General features: G+C 43.4%; 1 protein-coding gene across 12 annotated transcripts in view; it reads right to left on the bottom strand.

Annotated features, from left to right (window-relative positions):
* The window catches only part of SPATA13 (spermatogenesis associated 13), a 346,853-nt gene that overhangs the window by 77,702 nt on the left and 242,577 nt on the right, over window positions 1-26,574 (bottom strand). For all 12 annotated transcript variants that reach the window (XM_070578615.1, XM_070578614.1, XM_070578609.1 and 9 more), the window contains one exon: window positions 3,405-5,081. In XM_070578615.1, coding sequence (XP_070434716.1) covers window positions 3,405-5,081 — 1,677 coding nt within the window. The remainder of the gene's footprint in view (window positions 1-3,404; window positions 5,082-26,574) is intronic.

Genomic DNA, 26,574 nt, shown 5'->3' on the forward strand with positions numbered 1-26,574 from the left:
TCCTACACCAAACCAAACTATGTTACTGCCTGTTCTCTCAAATCATGTAACATCTCTGTACATCTGACCACTGAAATGCCCCACTCTCCTCTCCATAACTACCTGTAGAAATCTCACCTTCTTCACAGCAGATTCAATCATCCTTGGCAAGCCTTCCTTGATTTGACACATGGGAAAGAACTACGACTCTTCTGAAATCCCACAGCATGATGGTTTTACCTCTTTTGTGGGACTTAATCCATTCTGCATAGGTCTATTATGATTTAGATGCACGCTAACTCGTCTATAACCTCTGTACATCACCCGTCATTCCTTACAGAGCTACCCCGACTGAGCATCTTATACCTGGTGGGTGCTCAGCAACTTTGGTTTGGTGCATTATTAGATGAACACGCAGATTTCGCAGTCCTCCACAAGACTGCAGCACAGCGGCAGGTCGAAAATGAGTTTTGGAAAAACTGGCTCATGTCTTAGGAAGTTAGATCCACCCAGGATGGAAAAATCATCTAAATGGACAGCGAACGTCACACAGTGACAGCCAGTGTTAAACAGCAGGCTGAGTGTTCAACACGCATAATTTCCTTGGTGCTTACAAACGTCCAAGGCAGACGAAGCTATTCCACAGCGTGCCCCTGAGAAGACTGAGGCCAGGAGAATGTCAACAGTGTGCCCGATGGCAGGTGTCTTTTAAATGGCAGAGCCAGGAACCCAACCAGACTAGAAACCTTTACCCAGACTACAGCTCCCTGTAAAGGAGTTACAATAGATTCTCATTATTGAAAACAGCCTCATCTGTGGCGTATTTCGACGCTATCAGGAACTATACTGCATGACTAAGCACAGGGTCGCTTTTCTGGTGACCTAATTCAGCCAAAGGAGTTATTGTGTGACTTGGTAGGAAAACCAGCAATAACACTTTAAATCCCTGTGCCTGTATATTTATAAGGGAACAGGCAGCACTGTCGACACGTGTGAATGCTAAACCGCATTTTTACACCAAGTAACAAGTTTAGAGGCTTGGACCTTTCCACAGGCATTGCTCTTACAACAAAGCTTACCACTAGGTGGCAGGAGTGTACCATTACCGAGGCCACTGCAGTGCTGTATAAATCAAGACAGCTTGACATTTTCCCAACTCTTCTTCACAGTAATACACAATCTTCTTAAACTGCTTGTAGGTTTTCAAAGATTATTTTGTCGCTTGTAAAGTGGTATGTTATAAATAGGTGATTCTAAATTAAAATAATTATTCTCCCTTATTGAAAATTGCATTATAATATTTATTTTACTTTTATTTATTTATTTTTAATTTTTTCCTTTTTTCTCCCAAAGCCCCCCAGTACATAGTTGTGTATTTTTAGTTGTGAGTCCTTCTAGTTGTGGCATGTGGGATGCCACCTCACCATGGCTTGACAAGCAGTGCCACGTGCGTGCCTAGGATTTGAACTGGGGAAACTCTAGGCCACCGAAGCGGAGCATAAGAACTTAACCACTTGGCCACGGGGTCAGCCCCATAATATTTATTTGAAATAACGTCATAATATATACAGATTTCAACTTTTTTTCTACATCAACTTTTTATATTCAACAATAACCACAGCTTAAACCAGATTTAGACATATAAGTAGAATCATCCTATTAATGAATTAAATAAAAAATACACTGTACATTAAAATATAGTAAAGACTGAAATTTAATTTTGTGTAATACTATATAAAATAGACAAAAACTACTTTTAACCCATGAAGGGTGGAATTCTTGCATTCTGCAAGTTTTTGTTTGTTTCATTTCGTATTTTGTTTCTCGAAGTCAAAGTCAAAGAGGCTGCAGGTTATATTTTACAAGCACTTCTCTGCAAGTAGCACCAAAGATTACCAATACAGGAAATGCAAATTGGGCAAAACTATCGTCGTACTTTCTTTTTTTGACATATACTTTAAAAACACAAGAGGAAGGCTGACGTGTTATCTAAGAATTTTGAGGAAATGAATGCATCTTAACGATGTGATGAATGTCTCGAGGCAAATGTGTAGAATTATCAACATGAGTGCACTTTTAATAACTCGTGTCCTTTTGCTATCTTTGATGATCCCTTGTAGATAGAAATTAAATTATACATAACTAAGAATAGCCAACATACATTAAACCTATACAATGGTTCATAGTAAACTTGGGAAGTAACTAAGTTAGAAACTAACTCTTGCCTATGTTCATTTAATATGCACTCAGGAATAAAATATTTTAATTTTTCTTTTTTACTAATTTTGTTAAGCAGAAAATAAAATCCCACCTCCAACATAAAGAACCCTCTAGACCTATGCAAATCCTTTTTTCCTGGGTGGTTCCCAAAACATCAGGGGGGCAGGTCAGGGTACTGGGTGGAAGGAATTAATCTTCATCTCAACATCCAGGAAGGAGTGAAGCCTAGACTGGCTCAGGCCTTGGCCAAGTATACAAACCAGAGCTAGCAGAATTGGAACTCCGCCCCAAGGCTGGCAACTAGTCCTGTGTCCTGACAAGTCTTCCACGAGGCTTCTTTGGAAATACACACATGAGACAATGGCCATCAGTGTAGAAGACCTCTGGAAGACAGACTGGCCCTGAGGTCTCCACACAAACCTAGATCCACAAAAAGCTCACTTCTCTGGCTGCCCAGGGATCCTTGAGGCTTATTTACATCTCCTGAAGGTGACCTGCAATAGGTTTTACTTCGCAAGTCTCTCTTGCAGCAAATGTCAAAAATGGACAGTCCAGAGACTGTCCTGGCTTCTGAGTTGACAAAAGTTGCTGTGTAAATAGTAAATATTCATCTGCAGGCATTAAGACAAAACTGAGGTCCTCTCCTGGGATTAGTGGGAAGGAACCGTTGCTGGGGCATTATTTTCTATGGTAAGCACCCATTGATACCTATAAAACAGTGTCGGAATGTATGAGAACAATTTGCAGTATATACACATGGATGCATTTCCTCATCTTTCAGCTCTGTAAGGAAGTATTATTGAATGCATTTATGAAGTGAAAATTAGACACTAACGTTGTCCGGATGCTTGACAGGATATGAAAAGAACATTGCTCTCCTGGCCTTGACAGTTATTAGTTGATTCAATTCATGAGATGCTTATGTTCTACTCTAAAAATAAGTACAACAACCATCATAAAAATTTCTTTGAAGCATTGTCACTCAGGGGTTGACAGGTATCAAACTGCACATTGCTAATTCATTCCCAGGAAATAAAACAGACTTAGAAATGTAATGATCTCTTAACACAGACTCTCTTTTATATGAACTCTGTTGGAAAGGCTATGGAAACAGTCTAAGATACAAAGAGAAAGATGGTAGTGGTTAATAAAAAACGGTTCACTAGCAGCAGGTCACCAACAGGAGCTGCCCGCTCTGCCCTTACCTCTTCCTTTTCTTCTGGACTGGGGGTCCCATCAAGGCTCAGCTGAGGGTGGCTACTGGCACTGCTGTCCTCACTGCCTTTGTCACATGTGGCTTGCACCGAATCCTGGAAGGACACAGGACCTTGCTCCCTCTGAGCAGGCCCCTCTCCCCTTTCTTCGCTGTCCACTGAAGTCAGGGACAGCGCACTGAGATTGTGGGCATACCTGGCATTTCCTGCGCCCGGGCTCTGAGGGCTGGGGGGCTTGGGCGTGGTGGGCCTAAGAGGAGTGAGAGGCTGCTCGGGTTCGAATGTAAACTGGCTGCCAGGTTTGGGTGCATCAGAGTCTTTGCTCGACGCCTCCTGGGCCGGCGGGCTCCGTGAGGGGATGCCGGCGCAGGGACCGGCGCTCGGCGACGTCCGCGAGCTCACGGCATCCAGAGGGAAGCCGGCCGTCTCCATGCCCGGCCGGGGCCCCCGGGCGCGCTCGGCGCTGGAGGACGCCCGGCGCGAGTAGGCGTCGTGCAGCCCGCTGCGCAGCCCTGGCCCCGCGCCGGCCTCGCCCTTGGCGCGCTCCCGCCTCCAGGCCGCGTCCGTGGCCGTGCTCACCAGTCGCAGGACGCGGTCAAAGTCCTTGGCTCTGATCGGACTCTTCCAGCGTTTCGTCCTTCTCTCTGAGCCACCGAACTTTTCCGAGTCAGCAGAGGAGCTGCTCAGCGTCCGGTGGGGTGCTTGCTTTTCCGGCGCCACCTTGAGGTCCACGAGATTGGAGGTGGACTTCCGTTTGAAGGAGCTTTTCTTCAGAAAGTTTAGGTTGTCCGTGCTCTTGCTTCTCCTGTAGATGACGCTGTTGTTTCCAGAGTCTTTCACTAGAATCTCACACATCGTGGGCTCCTGGATGACTGGGGACAGGGGCCGGACGAGGGCCCCCTGCTGCTTCTCAGCGTCCAGGAGGCTGATGCGGCCGAGGCCGTAGGCGCGGCGGATGCTGCGGGAGCGGTGGGTGCTCCTCTGGAAGGCGTCGTCGGCCTCCTCGGGGTCCGAGCAGTCGGACGCGGCCCCCGGCGCCGGCTTGTGGGCGTCGCTCGCTGGTCCCAAGGAAGGGCACCGGCTTGCTTGGGTTCCGACGGCGGCACCGTTAGTGATGGGTTTCCCCAGGTCACGTTCTGAGGCACCTTCCTTGGACGCATCCGACCCCTCTCGGTTCTGGATTCCTTGAAGGACGGAGGACTTCAACTTTTTAAAAGATCCCATTTTCCGAAAGGAGGCAAGGGCGTTCCAGGTGGAGGAATTTCCCATCAGGACCATGGAGCGGGGCCTCTCGGGGTTGGTACCCATCCTCCTCCGACTCACGGAAAAGAGGCGCACGAGCTTGGCAGGGCTGAGTCTGGCCTCCGGGGCTTCCACATCGCTGCTGTGGCCGCTGCTGCAGCCTCCATTCTGACACGCCGGATAAGTCACCATTTTGGGGTCTTTCATATCAGAGACTGAAGATGGGACTGCAGCAACTCGCCCATGGCCGTTCTGGGCTGATGTCATGTTCTTGGGGCCAGGAGCCCGTGGCCACGGGGCAGCAGGGTTTAGACGCACGTGTGCATTTGTGTGCATCCGCCCCCCGTGCAGCCCGTCACCTCCGAGGCCGCCGGCCTGGCTGTCACACGTGCTGTGCGCATCGGGCTCCTCGGTTGTGGCCACAGCCTGCAGCAGAAAACAAAGCAGGGGTTTAGCCATTTGCTCCCACAGAAGAGACTCTACAAACGGGGGCTAGTTACTTTGTTTAATAATTTAATAGAAAAAAAAAAGCATGCTCCATTATGCAGGGCTGATCAAATAAAAACTATTTTAAATTAAGTTAAAAGTTTACTTTTTTCTCTAAGTCATTTCACAAGAAATAAAGGAAAAGATATAAATAGACATTCCTTTAAAAAAGATAATTATGGGTTGTGCATTCAATATAACAGTAAACTCTTGAGTCCATTGAAGCTAGTTGAAGAAAAACTTTTGAAAAACTGCTGGAATGAAAAAGCAAAGGCATCATTCAAGACTGTGTCTTCTCTTTATTTAAAATAGAAGAAAATTTTAATTACCAAATACAAAAAAACCCCAAACCCAACCAACTATTTTAAAATGTGTCACAGTGAAATGTCAGCCTATGTTAAATTTAGCACAGCTAATAGGCAAACTGAGTGCTTAGCGCATGCAAGAACTTGTGCAAGGAGTTATGATGGAGATCAAGATGCTCTCAGCTGCTTATTATCTATAAATCACCCTAAAACTCTACTAAGAGAGCTACAAAGTGCTACGGGGACACAGGAGCAGGAGGCACCAAGCCACTGCATGAGGTGGGACTTTGTGAAGCAAACCACATTACTGAAGGGCCTCTGTCAAGAGGATTCCAACCGGCCCAGGAATGGAGAGAGATGATGATGATACTAAAGTACTAGAGATTCAGATGCGAAAATTCAAATTAAACAAACACTGCGCCTTCCTCTTTCCTCCCACATGCGCTGAAGCCCAGCACACACCTGTGTCCATGCTCTCTTCTGCAAGTGACGATGAGGCTCTCCTTAACCTTTCCCATCAGGGCTTCAAGGGCCAGCTTAAACGTCACAGCCCCCCTGTTCTCGGTAAATGATTGGTGAATGAAGGAAGGATTGTGATAAGAACCATAACAGGCTATCATTTATTAAGTGCTTGGTACATGTCAGGCCCCTGTTCTAAGTGCTATAAAAACAACATGCCACTGAGTACTCATACAAACCCACAAGGTCAACAGAAGGACTTCATTTTATAGACAATTAAACGGAGGCTTGGGCAGGTCAGGTAATTTGTGTGGGGGTCTGCAGCTGTCCCCTCCAGAGCCTATGCTCTTCTCCACTGCTTCACACCAATGACCGAGGGGGTGGAGCTGGCACACGAACCCTAGGCCCAGACTCCAAGTTCATGCCATAACCCTGAGTCACGTCAAATCCCAGAAATCCTACCGACGGCAGTCAAGGCCATTGCCTCCAAAGGCAATATCAAAGGCAGAAGAGGAGGAGGAGAAAGTTGCACAGAGACTTTGAGGTTAGGTCCCAATTTAGCTTAGGCCTCTCAAGTGCAGAAGAAAATCTGACCTCATGCAAAGAGGTCTCATTTCATTCTATTCTCCAGTTTCTCTGATGGGTTCATTTTTATCTTCTCCTACATGATGCCCACTGAGGAGGGATTCCTAGGGAGAGTCAAAGTTAAAGGGCTGATTCCATCTGGGGCCAGGGAGGCTAAATAGACTTAGACCTCTGGGGCCTTTCTGACATCTGAGAACCCAATTCCATTAATCAGAAGGCTAATAAGGCTACCACATGCCCTCTGCATTTTACTGTTCTAATACAGAAATTAGGGGGCCTGAAGAGCAGTGGGTTGGTTGCATTTGAATGAGCCATATAAGCAGAATCTTGAATCGTCCCGGCCCTAAGGCTGCATGTGAAATCTACAACCAGTTGCAAAATGAGTCCCACATTGAGTATCGTCTGTCCGCCCTCACCTACTCTGAGAGGGACAGGGGAAAGTGGTTGTTTCAGCTTCTCACAATCTTGAAACAAAGCAGATAGTTTACGCAAACAGTCAAGTCTAGTGACAGGCACCGACTGACCGCCTATGATATAATAATAATGGTCTTGTTATGACCTGCACTGGATACAGAAGAGCAGACACAATCCCTGCTTGTAATCCAGCTGGACAAAGACCGCTTATTGACACCACAACTACAAGGTACTATGAGACCTTTTATAATCAAGGATGAAACTGTTAAGCTGATCCCAAGGCCCAAGGAGTACAGGGAAGTGCTTGGTTTAATGTTGGGTAGTTTGAGAATGTTCTATGGAAGACATGGGGGGCCAGGTCTAGGCTCTAAACTCAGTACTGTGACATGAATCCCGAGTCACTTCAGTAATCTGTGCTTTAGTGCCATCTATAAAATAAGAGGTGCCAACATTTATATATATATATCAACCAACCAATCAGTTCACAAGCCTCTGCAGGGTACAATGATCTATGCAGGCCTCGTGATGAATTCAAGGCAGTGACAAGGTGATGGCCCATTCTAGATGGGAAACTGGCATGAGCAAAGGAAGAGTCAGGAACATAAGTACGATTGGGAAGCAGCAAATTAGGGTGACCACTTGTCCCATTTGGCCCAGGGGTGAAGTGTTTTCCAGGATGTGGACTCTCAAGGCTGACACTGGAAAAGATCTTGGCAAAGAATGGTTACCCTACATTAGATAGAACAATACAGTTTGAAGGATGGCTCAATGTAATGTAGCAGTAGAAATTAAAGTGAAAACAGGCTCAGAAAAGTCTACATTCCCTTAGTCTAACACTTTGAGACCATCTGCAGGTGTCACCTTCTTTGGGACTTCCTTCCTGATGCCCCTAACATGAACTGGACCCCTTACTCTGTGGGTTACAGGCATCTCAGCAACTTGCTGCCAATATTATAATGGTAGGTTTATATGGCTGCCTTCAGAACAAGACTGACTTCTTTGAGAGTAAGAACTATGTGCTTGACACAGATTTTTAAAGTCTATCTTGATGTGAAATTGTATCTGTTATCTGCCTTGTCAATATCTGTGCCAAGGTTAACAATTCATCATTATATGCCACCATTATTTTTCCAGTGTGAAGATGTTTAAATTTTTACAACATTAATAAGTCTAAGTATTTACTTAAAACTTAAACCTAAGTTTTAGGTGAGAGATCCAGTAAAATACATGCAGAAAATCTGAGTTTCTAATTGGGGCAACAGGCTTTTTAAAAGACCACCGACTTTCTATTTTGTTCATCCAGTTGAACAATGTGATTGTTGTGTGCTGCTTGGAATGAAACTGAAAATCACGGAAAAAAGCTTTTCCTGGAATTTCCAAGTAACATACCAAGTTGCATTATTTAGAACTAATACTTTGACCTCTATTAACTAACAAGGGTTGCAATTCAGTCAGCGGTTTTGTAGCAAGTCTTGTAAATTGTGGGAGCTCTGCCAGGGATATTTATGAACAGAACTACAAGAAAGAATTTCAGATGGGATATTGTGAAATCCATTGTCTACAAGCTGGATTCTGGGCTGTATGAACTTTAGAATAGAACACTCCTTTTTTAGTCATAACGAGAACTCTCTGAAAACTATGGCCAGTAATTTTTAAATAAGAACTTGTACTTGATTTTGAAATTCAGGAATATACCAGGTTAAATGTACACACAAGAAGGTTTTTGTAATACGTTCATGTAAATTATACAAAATGCGACACTGGAAGGTAACATATTGAAATCTGAAATGTTCAAGGAGTGAAAGTACAGATCCTTGAATCACAGCACTGTAGAACATTGCCTTAGGAAGCATCTCAAATTAGGACACTGGGGCCCAGTGGGTCTGAGAGACTTACCCATCCTCAAGCTACTACAGGTGAAAACACAGAGGACTGGGAATCAGAGGAACCAGGTTCCAGCCCCAGCACCGCCACCTCTGGCTAGAACCTGGGGTGTCCTTGACCTCTTCCTTTCCCTCCGGGCTCACTGGTAACTGAGTCTAAGAGATTCTGCCTATCTCAACAATCCTTTCCAGCGATTAGTATCTTCCACCTGGGTGACTGCATTAGCTTCCTGACAAGTCTCCTGTCTTCCGGTCTGACTCACCTCCAACCTAGCCACAGGGTCCTTCCCAAAGTGCAAAGGGAGTCATGTCACTTTATCTAGTGTCATTGGCTGTCTCTGGACCTCGAGATGTTGAATCTCAGCTGAGCACACAGTACCTTGCACTCTAGCCATGCTGAATTATTTATAGTGACCCTTTCTCATACTGCTATGCTTCTGGCTATTTCCTTGTTCGCTCTTAGGGTCGTCCTCCAGCCATTTTTGTCACTCTGTATTGCAGGGAACCACAATTCCCAGGCTCCAGTGACAAAAGGCTTCCGGCCAGTGGGAAACACTGGTGGGAGACGATGCGTGTGGGAGGAAGGAAGATGCCAGGGCATGTCTCTCTGTGGGGGCTGCTGCAGGGGCTTTTCCAGCAGCTGCTGGGTCTCCTCTTTGGCTCCATCTCTGGCTGGGCAGCTCCTCCCTCCCAGGTCCTTGCTCCTGCCCGGTGGCACCAGGGCCTGGATCCAGCAGCACCCGCTCTTCCCTTATCCCTCCAGCCTAGGGAGTAGCATCTTTCTGCTATTGTTCATCCGAACTCTTTACTGTCTTCTCTTTTGTCTCTTGGCTGTGTAACAGTAATCCCTATATTAGATTCTCTTTGTTTGAAATACCTGGAGATGCTTCTCTTTTTCTGACCAATAAATATATGCTTTGCCTAATTAACTTTCATTAATTCAAATCAACTATTCCCTAGAGGAACTCTCCTTCCTATCCAGTTCAGATGCCCTTTCTCTGTGGGCTCTGTTTCGGCACGTACCACACTGCTCTCTAATCCTGGCCTCTCTGTCTGCTTTCTCCACTAAACTCTGAAGAGGTTGAAAAGTTCTTTGAAGGTAGAAACCAGGTCGTCTTTAACTCTGTATTCTCAGCATTCAGTCAGTTACTGAATGACGGAATGAAGATAATACACTTCTTTTGCAGACCTTAGGTGTGTCAGTGTAACAGGTGGGCCTGATAGTTCTCGTTGTGAGGCCACCTGATGCACTGTGGGATGTGGCAGCATCCCCAGCCGTCGCCTTAACTGATGTTCTTAGGAAGAAGAAATACAAAATAGACAAAAAGCTCTGAAAACCATGAAAGGGCCATCAATTAGCTTCAGAGTGGTTTCTTTAAAACTACTGAAATTTATCATTTTCAATCATAAAACAGTGTTCTATTTATTGTTTGATGGCACTGATAAACAATTTTAAAAATGGTAATACTGTTTGGAGCTAAAGTTTCCTGAGGTAGAAAGCTCAACTTAGTGACTGTTTATGTTCCGTTATTTTAATCACTGTATCTAATTTTGTAGACATTTTTGGTATATTCAGTGAAAAAGAAAATTTAATACCATAGGAAAGTAAATACTGACATGTTAATAGTCATACTCAATTGATCGCTTTTTATCTATCAATACAGATATTTCATTTTAATAGGTAATCAATTTATCTACCAAAGTTTAGTAATTTGAGTGCTCAGATTACACAAATTACATATCTGAGTTGTTAATATGACAATTAAGAATTTTATAAATGTGTTTCATAACACTTAAAATATGGCTTTTAATACTAATGTTCAAATGTAGATATGGATAAGATATACTTTGACCCATCTGTCTCAACGTTAATCAGCAAGATTTGAATAAAAAATGTTTAGAGAGGGTCTTAAAGTACCTGTGATTATTAGGGAAGTGATTTTCTACTATGAAATAATATTTACTCTTTAAAACATAAAGTATTTCCTCTATAAATACACCTTGGAAACTCTAACTGCAAGCCATACCTTAATATTTTCCCTACTCTTAGTTTAAGAAACTATTTTAACTTTATAAAATGTAAAACAAAAGTGAATTGGCATATAAATTAAGCTGGTAAAGCTCTTTATAAGTCTTTTTATCTAGGAAACTAAGATTAAACGCATTCATACTTGGGTTGAGAATAAGATTCTCTATTTCACAGCAAATATTGTCATATTAACCTACTTCAGATATACAGTCAGGCGTCGCTTAACAACAGGGTTACGTTCTCAGAAATGCGTCATTGGGTGATTTCATCGTTGTGCGAACATCAGTGTACCCATACATATCTAGATGGTATAGCCTACTACACACCTAAGCTACACACTACTAATCTTAGGGGACCACTGTTATACATGTGGTCAGTCACTGACTGCCATCATTATGCAGCACATGACCGTATATATTTTGTGTAATCTATTAAACTTCATCATTAAATCAAGATGGCTGTTAAAAAAATACAGATGTGTAGCTAAAAGACATTCAGATAAATATTAATACCCAAAATATTTGACAACAGTAAATGCTTCACTTTATTGCAATTATATACGATTTCATTTTGAGTCAATTACAGTTTGGAGATTCATAGAAAGAATGCGCCACGGTGATATCTTTTCTTATTTGCTCAACTTGCCCATTTTATTCTCCCCCTTTCTCTTCCTGTTAGGTCCCTTCCTTCTATTATTCATTCCAATATCCTTCCCAGAACCTTGCTGAAATTAAGACTCTGACCAGAAGATGGAAACTCCACATTTTTTGAACAGGTTGTATTCTAAAGGGTTACTTACGGGCAATCCATTTCCCTGCAGACATCAAACTTGTGTCCATCAAACTATATTTAACTGATAAGATAGCTACCAATGAATTTAAACATAATTTATAACATTTCCATAGGAAAATGCATCTAAGAATCAACTGTGGGTTCTAGTTCCAAGGATGAAGTTCCTTTCCCCACTCCTAGGCCCTTAATACAAGACATTCTTCCTCTCCTTTCCAAGCACAATGTGCACACCTCAGTCAAAGGAAGAAGGTCTCTCCCTCATGGACCTGGTATCCTCAGGGTCTCTTCTGTTGAAGGATGGGGGAGGATGCTTCAAAAGAGCCAGAGCTCTGGCTCCATTTAAATATCCAATCATTTAAGTTAAGTGTTTAAGAATTGAAAGTGTATATAAAAACATAACCGTGGATGAGACTGACTCACTGTATCTCTGGGAAAGGTGTCAATTTCATACAAGGGTGAGATTGTCTTGGCTTGCCTTATCTGAGTTGCTAGGCTAACCCACATTCCTGTGGGTGAGAATGAGGTTTCCCAGTGGGGATGGATGTTTGCTTCGTCAATTCTGGGGGTGGTGGGGGTGGAAAAAACGAGGATTTGCAAAGGCAGACAGACTAAAGAAAGGAAAATCTTCCTTTGGTCTCTAAGGCGGGGGGTCAGGCAGGTCTAGCAAGACACCATACTGCCCTGCCATTCCCCAGCGTTCAGCAAAGCTCCAGGCTCTGAACCTCCCCTTCTTCCACGGCCACTTCACACCTCGGGGCTGCAAGAGCCTTGGAGAGTCTTCAGGAGAGTCAATGCCAATTCAAGGTGTGAAGATGGCTTCTGTCTCGGTTTCCTACACCTCATCCCCTGTCCACTATTCTCTGATGCTAACAGGATTGCAGCAGCAGCCACCGCAGTTCACGGTTAGGACTACCTAATGCCAGTAACCAACGCCAAAGGTGATGTCAGCCCAGAAACTGCCTGCCCTGCACTTACCATTCAGGGCATAGGGAGTTTTCCAGATGGATGGCCCTAATCTTGAAGGCACTTTGAAGGCCACTGGGGCAAAAACAATGTTTCCGCTAGCTACAGGCAGATTTACCAGAACCTGGAACCATGCGTCACCGGCTCACAGGCTAAGACACTTGGTGCAGGAGGCACAGAAACCCCTCAAAGGATCAGCGCAGCTTGCGTACCCACGTTTGGTTAAACAAACCTAATAACTGTTTATAATAGTAGATATTTCTCTTGTGTTTTCCCTGTATTTATTTTATTGCTCAAGTTTTTTGCATAAAATGTTTTTCTAGGCATAATAACCCAATTTATAACACTGCATTGAGGAAACAAGATCAACTTTTGTTTCCATCTAGGAACTCAACTAGGTCTTAACTGAGTGGATGTCTGCCATCACTAAGGATAGAGGTCCAGAAAACGCCCTTCCCTGCTGCTCTGTTCAATCGGGTAGCCCCAATTCTCAAATTCGTTTTCTTATGAAAGCAGTGGCTGAAATGCCTTATATTGTCTAATTTAATTGTGTTCTTCTAACTGAGAGGGCATTTGAATTTTGTTTCCCTGCGAGCCCTTCACGCCTCTTGGCATGAACATCCTCCTTTAGGAGACACACTGGACAGCCATGTGGGATGACGCCACCTGTGAACAAAGCCAGGGGTGACCAGGCTATTATTCCTGAGCAGAGGTCCCCAAACTCACATCTCCGCCCGTGGGACTGCAGGGCCCGGCCCAGCAGGAGCTGATCTGTGGCCACTTTGTTCGAGGAGGAGGCTATTATGACGAACCCGTCCTCAGGGGACATCATTTATACCTCTGAGGCACAAAGAAGTGAACCCAAGGACTACAGACATTGTGCTCCAACATAAAGACAACTTCCTGCTGCTAGTGAGCAAGCCGCATTCTCACACTCTCCCGTGACTCAGAGAAGCAAGCTGGCCCAGCCTAACTACAAGGAAACCCAGAAGCGGGCGGGGGAGAAGAATCTGAGCGAGGAGAATTTATAGTGGAGGAAAATGTCGCACGTTTCTCAGGCTTTCACTGTCAGTACCAATTTCTTTGCACGTATTTGTTCTTCAAAGAGGGACTCACCGGCAGCTCGGGGCTCCCGAGCGGCTTCTCTAGAGTGTTACCATTCTCCGACTCACAAAGATTTGTGGCCAGAAGCTTTCATGGGATTACATGGCCTGCTTCATCACCACTTGGTTTATCTGTTTAGGGTGCCTGTTGTGAGGAAGGGCAGAGCTCTGGATGCTGTGCACACAAGGGTCTCACTGCAACAGTGATCAATGCTATCAATCCCACGGATACAGCCACTCACGGCAACTATCATTTTCTACTCTCCCTACTAATCCACTACCAACTAGTGGGGCGATGAGTCTAAGAGACAGCCCATGCTAACTAGCTTTATCCCTTGAGACGCTAAACCCCTCCCAATACACCCCCAGGAACATTTTCCTTTCCTCCCGTTTTCCGTTCTGATCTTCTTCCCAGTCACGTCTGTCATCACTAACCTGTGAGCCCTCAAAGCCCATGGACCTCGCCCAAACCTCCAACATGGTGCCTCTCAGGGGGCCTGGCCATCGGTGCAGCCACGGCATTCTCTCCTTGGCCCCATTCATCTGACATGATGGTTCTGGCTCTCACAACTCAGAAGCTGCTAGATACCTAAAGGAACTTGGCAGGAGCATGGATCAGACTGTGGAACACACTGGCATCACACACTGACATGGCTCCTTTTATACACAGCTTAATAACGTCTTAAACATGTCAGATGCCGGGCGAGGCCTGAAATGAAACAAATACTATATTCTGTCTTTTGTGCAAAGTTCAAAACCAGTTTAGTTTAGGTGGTAAAAAAAACCCCCAAAAAACTAAAGAATAACGAAGACTTCAATATCTTGAAGCTAAAAAAAAAAAGAGTGGAGTAGTGAGCAAGATGAGACAGGGGTACCTTCAGTGGGCAATGGCATATTGAAGGTGAGTTCCCGGGCAATTAAGAAAGGAAGCAGGTTTGCCTTCTGCCAGCAGTTACAAAGAACCCAATGATGGCCAGACAAGACCAGAGTAGCGTCCCTCTCAGTAAGACCAAAGCTCAGAGACGTGTAGCTTGAGGCAGGTCAGTGAAGGAGGAAGGGCATCGGGCTGAGGCTCAGGACTCCTGGACTCGGGTTCCTACTCTGCCTTTTACTACCTTTGGGAACCTGGGCCAGTCACTGCCCATCCTTCACCTCAGATTTCTCAAGGTGATCCTAACATTTCTTCGAGAGTATTTTACAGGGTTATTATGAGAAGCAAATACACTGTAAAGAAAATATTCTCAATGAAATAAGTTATGCTCATAGCATGACACCTTTTTTTGCAAAGCATAAATTTTATATTTATAGGTTAATATAAGACTGGTTAATAGGAAATGGAATTCTACTTAATTTCTAGATCAAAAAGAAGTGAAATACTCTGTTGGAAATTCAACGGATATAAGCTTATTATATAAGCATCTGGACTTACACAAATAACACATCCCATGCGGCCTGTAGGGGTGCAAAAAAGGCACCCACATGCACAGGTCACCACTTTGTGATTCACAAATGGAAGCACATTCTCCTCCCTACAGCCATCCTGCCAGTTCAAAAGTCATGGCCAGATGGAAATTACATACGGCCAGGCATAGTAAGGAACCAGCAAAGGAATATCTGAAGGTAGATGTGGGAGAACGTGGCTGCTTTTCCCAAAGAATGCCTCTGAAACCAAATATATATTAAATGCCATTATTTCATTTTCTTTTTTTTATTTTATTGAGGTCATATAGTTTATAACTGTGAAATGTCAGATGTACATTATTATTTATCAGTATTCTGTATAGAATGCATCGTGATCACCAATAGTCTAGTTCTTATCCTTCACAATATACATGTGCCCCTTTATCCCTTTCACCCACCCCCAACCCCCTTCCTGTCTGGTAACCACTAATCTGTTCTCTTTGTCCATGGGTTTATCTTCCACATATGAGTGAAATCATGCAGTTTTTGTCTTTCTCTGTATGGCGTATTTTGCCTAACATAATATCTTCAAGGTCCATTCATGTTGTAAATGGGACAATTCTGTCTTTTTTCTGGCTGAGTAGTATTCCACTATACATATATCCCACATCTTTATCCATTTATCTGTAGAGGGCCACTTGGGTTGCTTCCACATCTTAGCTATTGTGAATAATGCTGTATTGAACATAGAGGTGCAAACATCACTTTGGATTGCTGATTTCAAGTTCTTCGAAAAAATAACCAGTAGTGGGATAGCTGCATTATATGGTATTTCTATTTTTAACTTTTTGAGGAATCTCCATACTGTTTTCCATAGTAGCTACACCAGTTTGCATTCCCACCAGCAGTGTATGAAAGTTCCTTTTTCTCCACATCCTCTCCAACATTTTTTATTTTTTGCCTTGGTAATTATACCCATTCTGACAGGTATAAGGTGATGTCTGATTGTAGTTTATTTATTTATTTATTTATTTTTAAAGATTGGAACCTGAGCTAACAACTGTTACCAATCTTTTTTTTTCCTTCTGCTTTTTCTCCACAAAGCCCCCCAGTACATAGTTGTATATGCTTTAGTTGTGGGTCCTTCTAGTTGTGGCATGTGGGACACTGCCTCAGCAAGGCCTGATGAGCAGTGCCATGTCCGTGCCCAGGATCCGAACTGGTGAAATCCTGGGCTGCCGAAGCAGAGCGCACTAACTTTAACCACTCAGCCACGGGGCAGGCCCCTGATTGTAGTTTTGATTTGCATTTCCCTAATAATTAGTGATGATGAGCATCTTTTCATGTGCCTGTTGGCCATCTGTATATCTTCTTTGGAAAAATGTCTGTTCATATCCTCTGCCCATTTTTTGACTGAGTGGTTTGGTTTTTTTTGTTCTTGAGTTATATGAGTTCTTTATACATTTTGGGGATTAACCCCTTGTCAGATATATGATTTGGAAATATTTTCTCCCAGTTGGTGGATTGTCTTTTTGTTTTGTTCCTGTTTCCTTTGCCTTGCAGAAGCTCTTTAGTCTGATGTAGTCCCACTTATTCTTTCTTTTGTTTCCCATGCCAGAATAGACATGGTATTCAAAAAGATGCTGCTAAGACCTATGTCAAAAAGTGTACTGCCTATATTGTCTTCTAGAGGTTTTACGGTTTCAGGCTTTACCTTCAAGTCTTTAATACCTTTTGAGTTAATTTTTGTGTATGGTGTAAGATATTGATCTAGTTTCATTCTTTTGCATGTGGCTGTCCAGTTTTCCCAGCACCACTTATTGAAGAGACTTTCCTTTCTCCATTGTATGTTCTTGGCTCCTTTGTTGAAGATTAGCTGTGCGTAGATGTGTGATTTGATTTCTGGGCTTTCAATTCTGTTCCACTGATCTGTGTGTCTGTTTTTCTACCAGTACCATGCTGTTTTAATCACTATGGCTTTGTAGTATATTTCGAAATCAGGAATTGTGATGCCTTCAGCTTTGTTCTTTTTTCTCAGGATTGCTTTTGCTATTTGGGGTCTTTTCTTGTTCAATATAAACTTTAGGATTCTTCATTCTATTTCCATGAAGAATGTCAGTGGGATTCTGATTGGGATTACAATGAATATGTAGATTGCTTTAGGTAGTCTGGACATTTTAACTATGTTTATTCTTCCAACCCATGTGCATGGAACACCTTTCCATTTCTTTATGTCATCTTCGATTTCTCTCAGTAATGTCTTAAAGTTTTCAGTGTATAGGTCTTTCACCTCCTTGGTTAAATTTATTCCTAGATATTTTATTCTTTTTGTTGCGATTGTAAATGGGATTGTATTCTTGAGTTCTCTTTCTGCTAGTTTGTTATTAGAGTATAAAATGCAAAACTGTGTTTTGTAAGTTGATTATGTACCCTGCAACTTTGCTGTAGTTGTTGATTATTTCTAATAGTTTTCTGATGGATTCTTTAGGGTTTTCTATATATAGAATCACATCATCTGCAAACAGCTAGAGTTTCACTTCTTCCTTTCCAATTTGGATACCTTTTCTTTCTTTTTCTTGCCTAACTGCTCTGGCCAAAACCCTGTTCCATGTTGAATACGAGTGGCGAGAGTAGGTAGGCACTCTTGTCTTGTTCTTGTTCTCAGAGGGAAGGCATTCAGTTTTTCCCCACTAAGTACGATGTTAGCTGTGTGTTTGTCATATGTGACCTTTATTATGTTGAGGTACTTTCCTTCAATACCCATTTTACTGAGAGTTTTTATTAGAAATGGCTGCAGGATCTTGTCAAATGCTTTCTCTCCATCTACTGAGATGATCTTGTGGCTTTTATTCCTCATTTTGTTAACGTGGTGTATCACATTGATTGACTTATGGATGTTGAACCATCCCTGTGTCCCTGGTATAAATCCCCCTTGATCATGATGTATGATCCTTTTAATGTATCGCTGTATTTGGGTTGCGAATATTTTGTTGAGGATATTTGCATCTATGTTCATCAGCGATATTGGCCTGTAGTTTCCCTTCTTCGTGTTGTCCTGTCTGGCTTTGGAATCAGGGTGGTGTCGGCCTTAAAGAAAGACTTAGGAAGCGTTGCATCTTCTTCAGTATTTTGGAATAGTTTGAGAAGGACACGTCTTACATTTTCTTTGAATGTTTGGCAGAATTCTCCAGACAAGCCATCTGTTCCTGGACTTTTGTTTTTTGATGGTTTTTGATTATTGTTTCAATCTCTTTACTTTTAATTGGCCTATTCAGATTCTGTTTCTTCTTGATTCAGTTTTGGGAGGTTGTATGAGTCTAAGAATTTATCCATTTCTTCTAGATTGTCCAGTTTGTTGGCATATAGTTTTCCATGCTATTGGCTTATAATCCCTTGTATTTCTGTGATATCCATTGTAATTTTTCCTCTTTCATTTCTAATTTTATTTATCTGAGCCTTCTCTTTTCCTTAGTGAGTCTGGCTAAGGGTTTGTCAATTTCGTTTATCTTCTCAAAGAACCAGCTCTTAGTTTCAGTGATCCTTTCTACTGTTTTTTTTTTGGATTTCTATTTCATTTATTTCTGCTCTAATTTCTATTATTTCCCTCCTTCTGCTGACTTTGGGCCTTGTTTCCTCTTCTTTTTCTAGTTCTTTTAAGTGTAGTTTAAGATTACTTATTTGAGATTTTTCTTGTTTGTTGACGTGGGCCTGTATCACTATGAATTTCCCTCCTAGAACCACTTTTGCTGAATCTAGTTAGAGTTGATATGGAGTATTTTCATTTTCATTTGTCTCCAGGTACTTTCTGATTTCTCCTTTGATTTCTTCATTGATCCAATGGTGGTTTAGTCGCATGTTGCTTAGTCTCCACATATTTGTGACTTTCCCAGCTTTTTTCTTGCAGTTTATTTCTAATTTCATAGCATTATGGTCAGAAAAGATGCTTGACATGATTTCAATCTTCCTAAATTCACTGAGGCTTGCCTCATTTCCCAACATATGATCTATCTGAAAATGTTCCATGTGCACTTGAAAAGAATGTGTATTCTGCTGTTTTGGGATGGAATGTTCTATATATATCTATTAACCATCTGGTCTGGTTTTTTCATTTAATTCCATTACTTCCTTTTTGACTTCCTGTCTGGATGATCTATCCATTGACATAAGCGAGGTGTTGAGGTCCCCTACTATTATTGTGTTGCTGTTAATTTCTCCCTCTAGGTCTGTTAATAATTGCTTTATGCAGTTTGGTGCTCCTGTGTTAGGTGCATTTTATTCAGAGGGGTTATGTCCTCTTGGTGGAGTGTCCCTTTTATCATTATACACTGCCCCTCTCTGTCTCTCATTGTCTCATTTATCTTGAAGTCTGTTTAGTCTGATATAAGTATGGCAACACTTGCTGCATTACTTCATTTTAAATTAGCTCCATCTCTTCCCTATGCATCTCCATGGATAACAAATGGCTTAGGACTCTTTTCAGCACTGACTGTGAGACATAAAGAACAGATGTCTCAAAATTGTGACAAGTAGTTAAAAGTCAATTATTCAGAACTTAAAACACATTTTCCTGTAAGATTCTCATATTATCTGCCCAATCCCACTTATCCCATAATGTAAATAAACTAAGAGTAAGTAATGATTGCAATATTAATAATTGTAATCAGTAATATATTAAAATAAATTAACAATAGTAATTAATAAAAAAATGAACCTGATTTCTCTGGCTTAGCAGCTCATATTGTAGAAGTGGGAAAAGAGGAAGAAAAGTCTTGCCCCCTCTTTCCAGTATGAGAAAGACTCTTTGCAGTATTTGGAAATACGTGTATTTGGCTTTGGCATCCTCAGACTTTTCTCTCTTCCTCATCCTCTTTGAGCAGCTCTCAGCCTCCCTATTGCCCTCTCATCCTATACAATGTTCCATTATGAAAGAGGTTACTTCTGCCTCTTGGTCACCTTCCTCCGATTTCTCACTCCAGGAAAGTCCTCAATGCTGTGGAGACAGAGCAAAGCCACACAGGCCAGCGTGTACAAGTCCACCTGCTGTCATTTCCTCTGCTGTAACTTCTACTGCACTAAGAATGTCAGACCTGCCATGGAGTCTGCAACTCTAAACCAGCCTGCCAGTCACACTGCTTCTGTTCACGGCATCTCTGCACATCCTGAGCGTGTCTGGTTTGACATGTTGCTTTTCCTGACGGCACTGATTTCAGGGCTCAGGGACAGGAATGACAGACTAGTTACATCTAAGAAGCAAGGCTTGTGAGTCTAAAACGGCTTGTGAGTCTAAAACTGCTTGTCCACCAAACAACGCCTGCCTTTCGTTTTCTTCAAGATCTGGCAAAATAGCTGCTCAAGCGTGTGTTTCAATGTGACCAATTTAACTACATTCAAATTTCACTTAAAAAAACTACCCTGCTTCACACTTTCCCTGCAAAAGAAAAAAATCTGCCAAAGTGTGCTTGTTCATTTCTTTTCTAATTATAATTTCAGAACTATAATGATATGGCAATCAAGTCTATAGGTCCCAATAGTCCCTCCCAAACCAATGTTCTGACGCAAGAGTCTGGCGGTTTGGCAACAATCACGGCCTCAGCTGCCTCTGGGGTGGTTACACAAGCAGCTCAAGGCCACGTGCAGGGAAGAACACCTGCAAAGTCAACTGAGACTTTCATCGTTTGAGTGAATGTAAACTAGAGAGAAACATAGATGACCTCAATTTAAATGAAGTTCCTGTGGCTTGTTTTGAAAGGTCATCTTTTAACAAGAAAGAACCTCATATGAGATTTCATTCATTCATTCATTCATTCATTCGACAAATGTTTCCTTGGTTCCTCCTGTCTGACTGGTGTTGGGGTAGACCCTAGGAGTAGAGTGGTGAACAGCAGACATGGTCTCAGCCATCACAGACCTTTAGCCAACTGGGGAAAGATACATAATTAAACAAGCAATGGTAATGAAGTCTGCACTGTTATGATACCTGACCTGGCCTCCTTCAGGAAGTGACGTTAGTGCTAGGACTTGAGAGATGATGGAAGGTGGGGGGGTAGCAAGAGCCTGGGTGGAGTCCTGGCTGAAGGACAGTGGGCAGGGAGAGACTAGGGTCTTGTGAGCCATGTTAAGGACTTTGGGGTTTATTCTAAGGATTATGGGAAACCTTCAGCATCAGATGACCTATGCAGGTCCCAAGGCAGCAAGACTAGAGGCAGGGGAAGCAGTTATGAGGCTGGGAGAACAGCCAGAATGAGACAACAGCCGCCTGGACTTACATGGTGGCTGTGAGATGAGGAGGGTTGATGGAGATAGAATCAAGATGGCCTGGTGACTGATTGGATGTGTGGGATAAGGGCGAGGGAGGAGGAGATGGAAGATAGAGGGAAATAGAAGAGACAGGTGTGACTCCAGGTCATAGGCTGGGTCAAATCATGGTGCTGTTCACTGAACTACCCAGGCCTGGAGGGGAGGGGATCGGGAGGAAGGACAACAAGTTCCAGTTTAAATATATTGACTTAGCCTCATGCAAGTGGAAATGTCCAGAAGGCAGCTACGGATCACCCTGTGCCTGGAGTTGGCAAGAGTGGTGTGGACTCCAGATCAGAGGTTATCCTGGCACTTTGCAAAGTGATTAAGACAAGAGGGGCCAGGCCAGTGCAAAGCGCTGAGAAGCACCCCTTTGACAGCTAGAGACAAGTGGCCTGGAAGAGAGAAGTGAAAACGAAACAGCTAAACAGGGTGGATTTAGCATAAAGACAGGATTCATGTCTTTCACACCTATTATTCAGGATGATTCCCGGAGCTCCAAGAACATGGATGTTGACGTTGTCACTTCATGACACGGTCCTCTTTTTACTTATGGAATAGCCTTTGTCAAGAATTGTTTTTTTCATCTTTAATTCCCTCACCCCGCACCATAAGTGTGACTAGTTTCAACAAGAACACTGATCTTCTAAAATTAAAAATTAAATGAAGTTACAGTCATACCTCCGTCCACCTGAGACAACTGAAGGCACAATTGGGGCTTAACAGAAATAGGAATGGGTCCTTTAAAACTCTTACTGTTGATCTTACTCTGATTACGTTGCATTTTCAAGCTGAATTCCTAAAATCAGCTTGATCTGAAGTGCAGCCCTTGACCACCCAAGCTGGTGCTTAGCGACACTTCTCACTGCGTCACTGTCACAGTGGATCCATGCTGCGCGCTAACAGCTCACCAGACCGCACGAGGCCCAAGAAACCACTACAACAGGGGCCTGTTCTGCAGGTTATACTTGTCCAGGAAACAAGAAAAACACAATTAGAGATTCCTATTTTCTAGGAATTTGTGTCTTCTATATAATTTTGTAAAACTTTAGGTTAAAAAAAATCTTCTTCAACAACGGAGTGAATATTCATCTTGAAACTTCCACTTCACTTCAAGTTAAACCAAATAAACTAATTCCTGAAGAAGCTGAGCTTTTCTTAACTTTCTTTTTCCTTCTCCTGACACTAAATAAATCTACTTAATAAAAGACATTGTTAGGTATTTCTTTCGGCTCAGGGGTTCTGTAAAAGACTTCCTGAGACACCAGGGCTCAAGAACTGAGGAAGTCTGGGGACCCTCTGAACCCTCAATCTGGAAAGTGCTCCACCCCCACCAGGCCCGTCCTGACTGACGGGGAGCAGCTCATTCAGGAAAGTGAGTATGAACCACCATCTGGATGGGAAGGCAAAATGGCTCTCTAAGAATTCGGGCTCTACTGAGACTCCCTGCCTGGAATTCTAGTAGCACCTGGAGATTACGAAATTATGCTCTTAACTTCAGTCTTCCTCGGGCACATTCTGTATTTTCTTCCACAGCAGTATAACCTGGAGCTGGAACCCCCGCACGCCTAGAGCCAACAGGAATACGGAGCACCTGGTATTCACCCTGATTGGCAACTGAACCTCCCATTACAGGTAATCACTGGAATATGGCTGCTTCCTCCCTACTTCCCTCACTCCTCCGGGAAGCCACGAGGTCCTTGATTCTAAACTCATTCAGCAACTCGGTGCCTCCTCTGACATTAATTGCCTTCCTCCAGCTTGCTGACAAAGGAATTCGGTCTCAAAATCGTTGGCAGCCATAAGAACAAGGCCTGTCACTTCCCCACTGAAAGCTCTTCAACAGCTCCCACCAGGCAGTGCTGCTCAAACTTTCCTCTCCCTCACTCCTGGTGACAAGAATCGACGAGAGAGACACACAGAAAGTCTACATGCCAGGGATGCTCCCCACTCACAGCAATCCCTATAGCACACCCCTCTCCCAGATGCCAAACCTGAGGCTGGGCCCCGAGAGCACACAGGAGACAGTGATGGAGCCAGCACCCGCGGCAGGTGATCTGGCCACAGCACCCGAGCTCTTAGCCCGCTGCACCTGCCTCTCCCTGGGGGCTCAGGGGAGGCAGTTCACCCCCTGCAGAAAGGCTCAGGGAACAGGCTACTGAATGCAGGAAATTTAAAGTTCCATGATTTATCTTTACAAGTCATGCAAAGTTTGCATTCTTTTCATAAGATTTGTTTTTATAAAAAACGCTTTCCACCTTACACCCATTAAGGATGGTTATTATCCAAGATACAGAAAACAGCAAGTGTTGATGAGGATGTGAAAAAATTGGAACCCTCTGTGCAGCGCTGGTGGGAACATAAAATGGTGCAGCTGCTATGGAAAACAGTATGGCTGTGAATTGTGCACCTAATGCCACTGAATTGTACACCTAAAAATGGTTAAAATGCTAACTTTTGTGATATGTGTATTTTACTACATTAAAACAAACGCTCTGGCTAAAAAAAACCCAAAACAATGCTTTTAAATTTACCAGGTAAATTACTTAAAATTTTCCAAAATGTATTTGATTCAGGAAGATTCATGATTATCATATAGTTTCAAACATCCCTGAGCACAAGGCTTCCTCGGCTTTCTCATCTGCTCAGTTGGGAGGACAGTACCAGAGCCCCTGGAGGACTGTGCTGAGGATTAAACAACATTATTCGTGCGACTGTGTCGCTCTGGTTAGTTCCTGGCTGTTATTCCACACAAGGCCCTCTGTGACCTGCCTCCTGCCACTGTCACTTACGAGATTCAGTTCAGGAAGCGAAATCTCCCCGATGGCTTTCCAAAGTGACAAGGCCTGTGCTAAACCACAATGTGGTGCCAAACTGCACTGAACACACATCCACTATGTAGTCATGCGGGTGTGTGACTGAAGCACCCCCACGAGACATAAACTCCTTGAAGATGGGCTGTCTTAGCCATAGCATAGCTAGATATATATGCAAATATACAGCAAAGTGCCTGGCACTAAGAATTGCTCAATACATACTTGACCAAACATTCAGGGCCTCTCTGTAAACACTAGGTCTGGTGTCCACAAAGTAAACTTATCCAGTTGTGGGAGACCAGCAAACTTTTCTCACAAATTACCTGTACATTATATCAAAAAAAGAGTCTTTCCAGCTTCTTTCCCCACATATCCACGAAGAAAAAAGAGAAATAAGTCTGAGAGTTGGAGGGCCCACTGGATTTAACCTGCAGAAAATACCCAATCTTCTTTCTTGCCTCCAGGAATCAGCATGAAACTGAGGGAGGGCCTTATACTCCTGGAGTCATGCTCTCCCAGTACACAGGTGTGACGTCCATCCACGCGTAACACAGAGGCCTGCATCTCTGTCTCATTCTCAGTAGTGACAGTTAAGGAAAAGATGTGAGGGCCACAGGAATTCTGTCCTTTTTCTTCATTTGACACCTGACTACAGTCATCAAAACAGACTTTATGAAACGAAGCTGGCGTCTTTCAGGCTTCTTCATGGGGAATTTAAGAGACGAGAAATGGAAAAAGTCAAAGCACTCTATTATCAGTATTTCCTTCTTTTCTGTTATGTGATGATCACACAGGCACTAATCTACCTCCTCTATAGAATGGTCCCTCACACTCTGGAAAGACGCAGCTCCAAATATCTGTTCTTCAGAAAGCTCCACACAATAAAAATCGCAGCGTAATTCTAGGAGCTACTTACCACTTCCTATCTCCTTATCTCCCACTCTACCACCAACCTGGACACGCACGTGGAATGCTTCAGCTTTACACCGTTCTTTATTTCACAGAATAAGTGGTGCTGATAACATTATTCTGATCTCCCGTGAGCGCTCTGCTACCTTCGCTCAGTGAAAATTTCTTAGCTCAAATAATAAGAAATGTAAAAAGAGATGAAGAACAAAAGAAAAAGCCTGCCTAATGAGAGAGCTGTGATTTTCTTCTACCTACGTCTTCCAAACAGGCACGTCGGATCTATTAACTATTATTTTGCAAGATTCGTCCTCCTACTCCCTTCAGGTATTAAACCTCAATTTTAACTTTCTTTCCCAATTTGCACACACACAAGAAGTCACTGGAGCATCCTAATATTGTACCTCAAAGTACAGGTGACGCTAAAAAATAGGAACTTAGGAGGGCCCGCCCCGAGGACAAGTGGTTACAGTTCCGTGCACTCTGCTTCGGGTGAGGACCCACTCTAACTCATCAAGCCATGCTGTGGAGGCAACCCACCTACAAAATAGAGGAGGACTGGCACAGATGTTAGCCCAGGGTGAATCTTCCTCAAACAAAAAAAGAGGAGGATTGCCAATGGATGTTAGCTCAGGACAAATCTTCCTCACCTCCCCCCCAAAAAAGAGGAATGTAGGTTCTGACTGAGACCAATACTGGGTTCTATGAGCTATGCTGCCTGGATGCCCTTACCCAGTATTGGAGTCTGCAGGCTGTGCTGGCTAGGTGCCCTCACCCAGTACTGGGGTCCACAGGCTGTGCTGGCTGGGTTCCCTCACACAGTACTGGGGTCCACAGGCTCCTTGAACTGTGTTCCTTGAACTATGCTGGCTGTGTGCCCCCACCCAGTACTAGGTTCTGTGAGCTGTGCTGGCTGGGTGCCCTCACCCAGTACTGGGGTCCATGGGCTGTCCTGGCTGGGTGCCCTCACCAAGTACTGGAGTCCACAGGCTGTGCTGGCTGATGCTCTCACCCAGTACTGGGGTCCATGGGCTGTGCTGGCTGGGTGTCCTCACCCAGTACTGGGGTCCATGGGCTGTGCTGGCTGGGTGCCCTGGCCAGTTTTGGTGCAGATGAGAAAGCGCTCAAGCAGACATTTGTCTCCAGGCTAGTCTCAAGAATGTGCTGTTCTCTGTGGGACCAAATGCCCTTTATGATCATGGGCAAAATATTTACAGCTGCTGGGCTGCCTACTTAGTGTGGCTGCGTGGCTTTACAACCAAAAGAGGGCTTGGGGGCCCAGTAAGAGGAAGATCAAACTCTCTACACAATGAGATTATTCATGTCCTTCTGAAATTAAAGCCAAGAAGAATTAAAAAACAAACTCACTAACACATAACAAAATGATATCTTTACCTATTGTCTTTTAAAAGGAAGAATAAACTCAGATGTATCAAATGCAGGCGTCAAGCATTATAGAGTCACTTACTTTAACTCTATA

This window comes from Equus przewalskii, chromosome 16 (genome assembly GCF_037783145.1).
Source record: "Equus przewalskii isolate Varuska chromosome 16, EquPr2, whole genome shotgun sequence".
NCBI classification, from domain to species: Eukaryota; Metazoa; Chordata; class Mammalia; order Perissodactyla; family Equidae; genus Equus; species Equus przewalskii.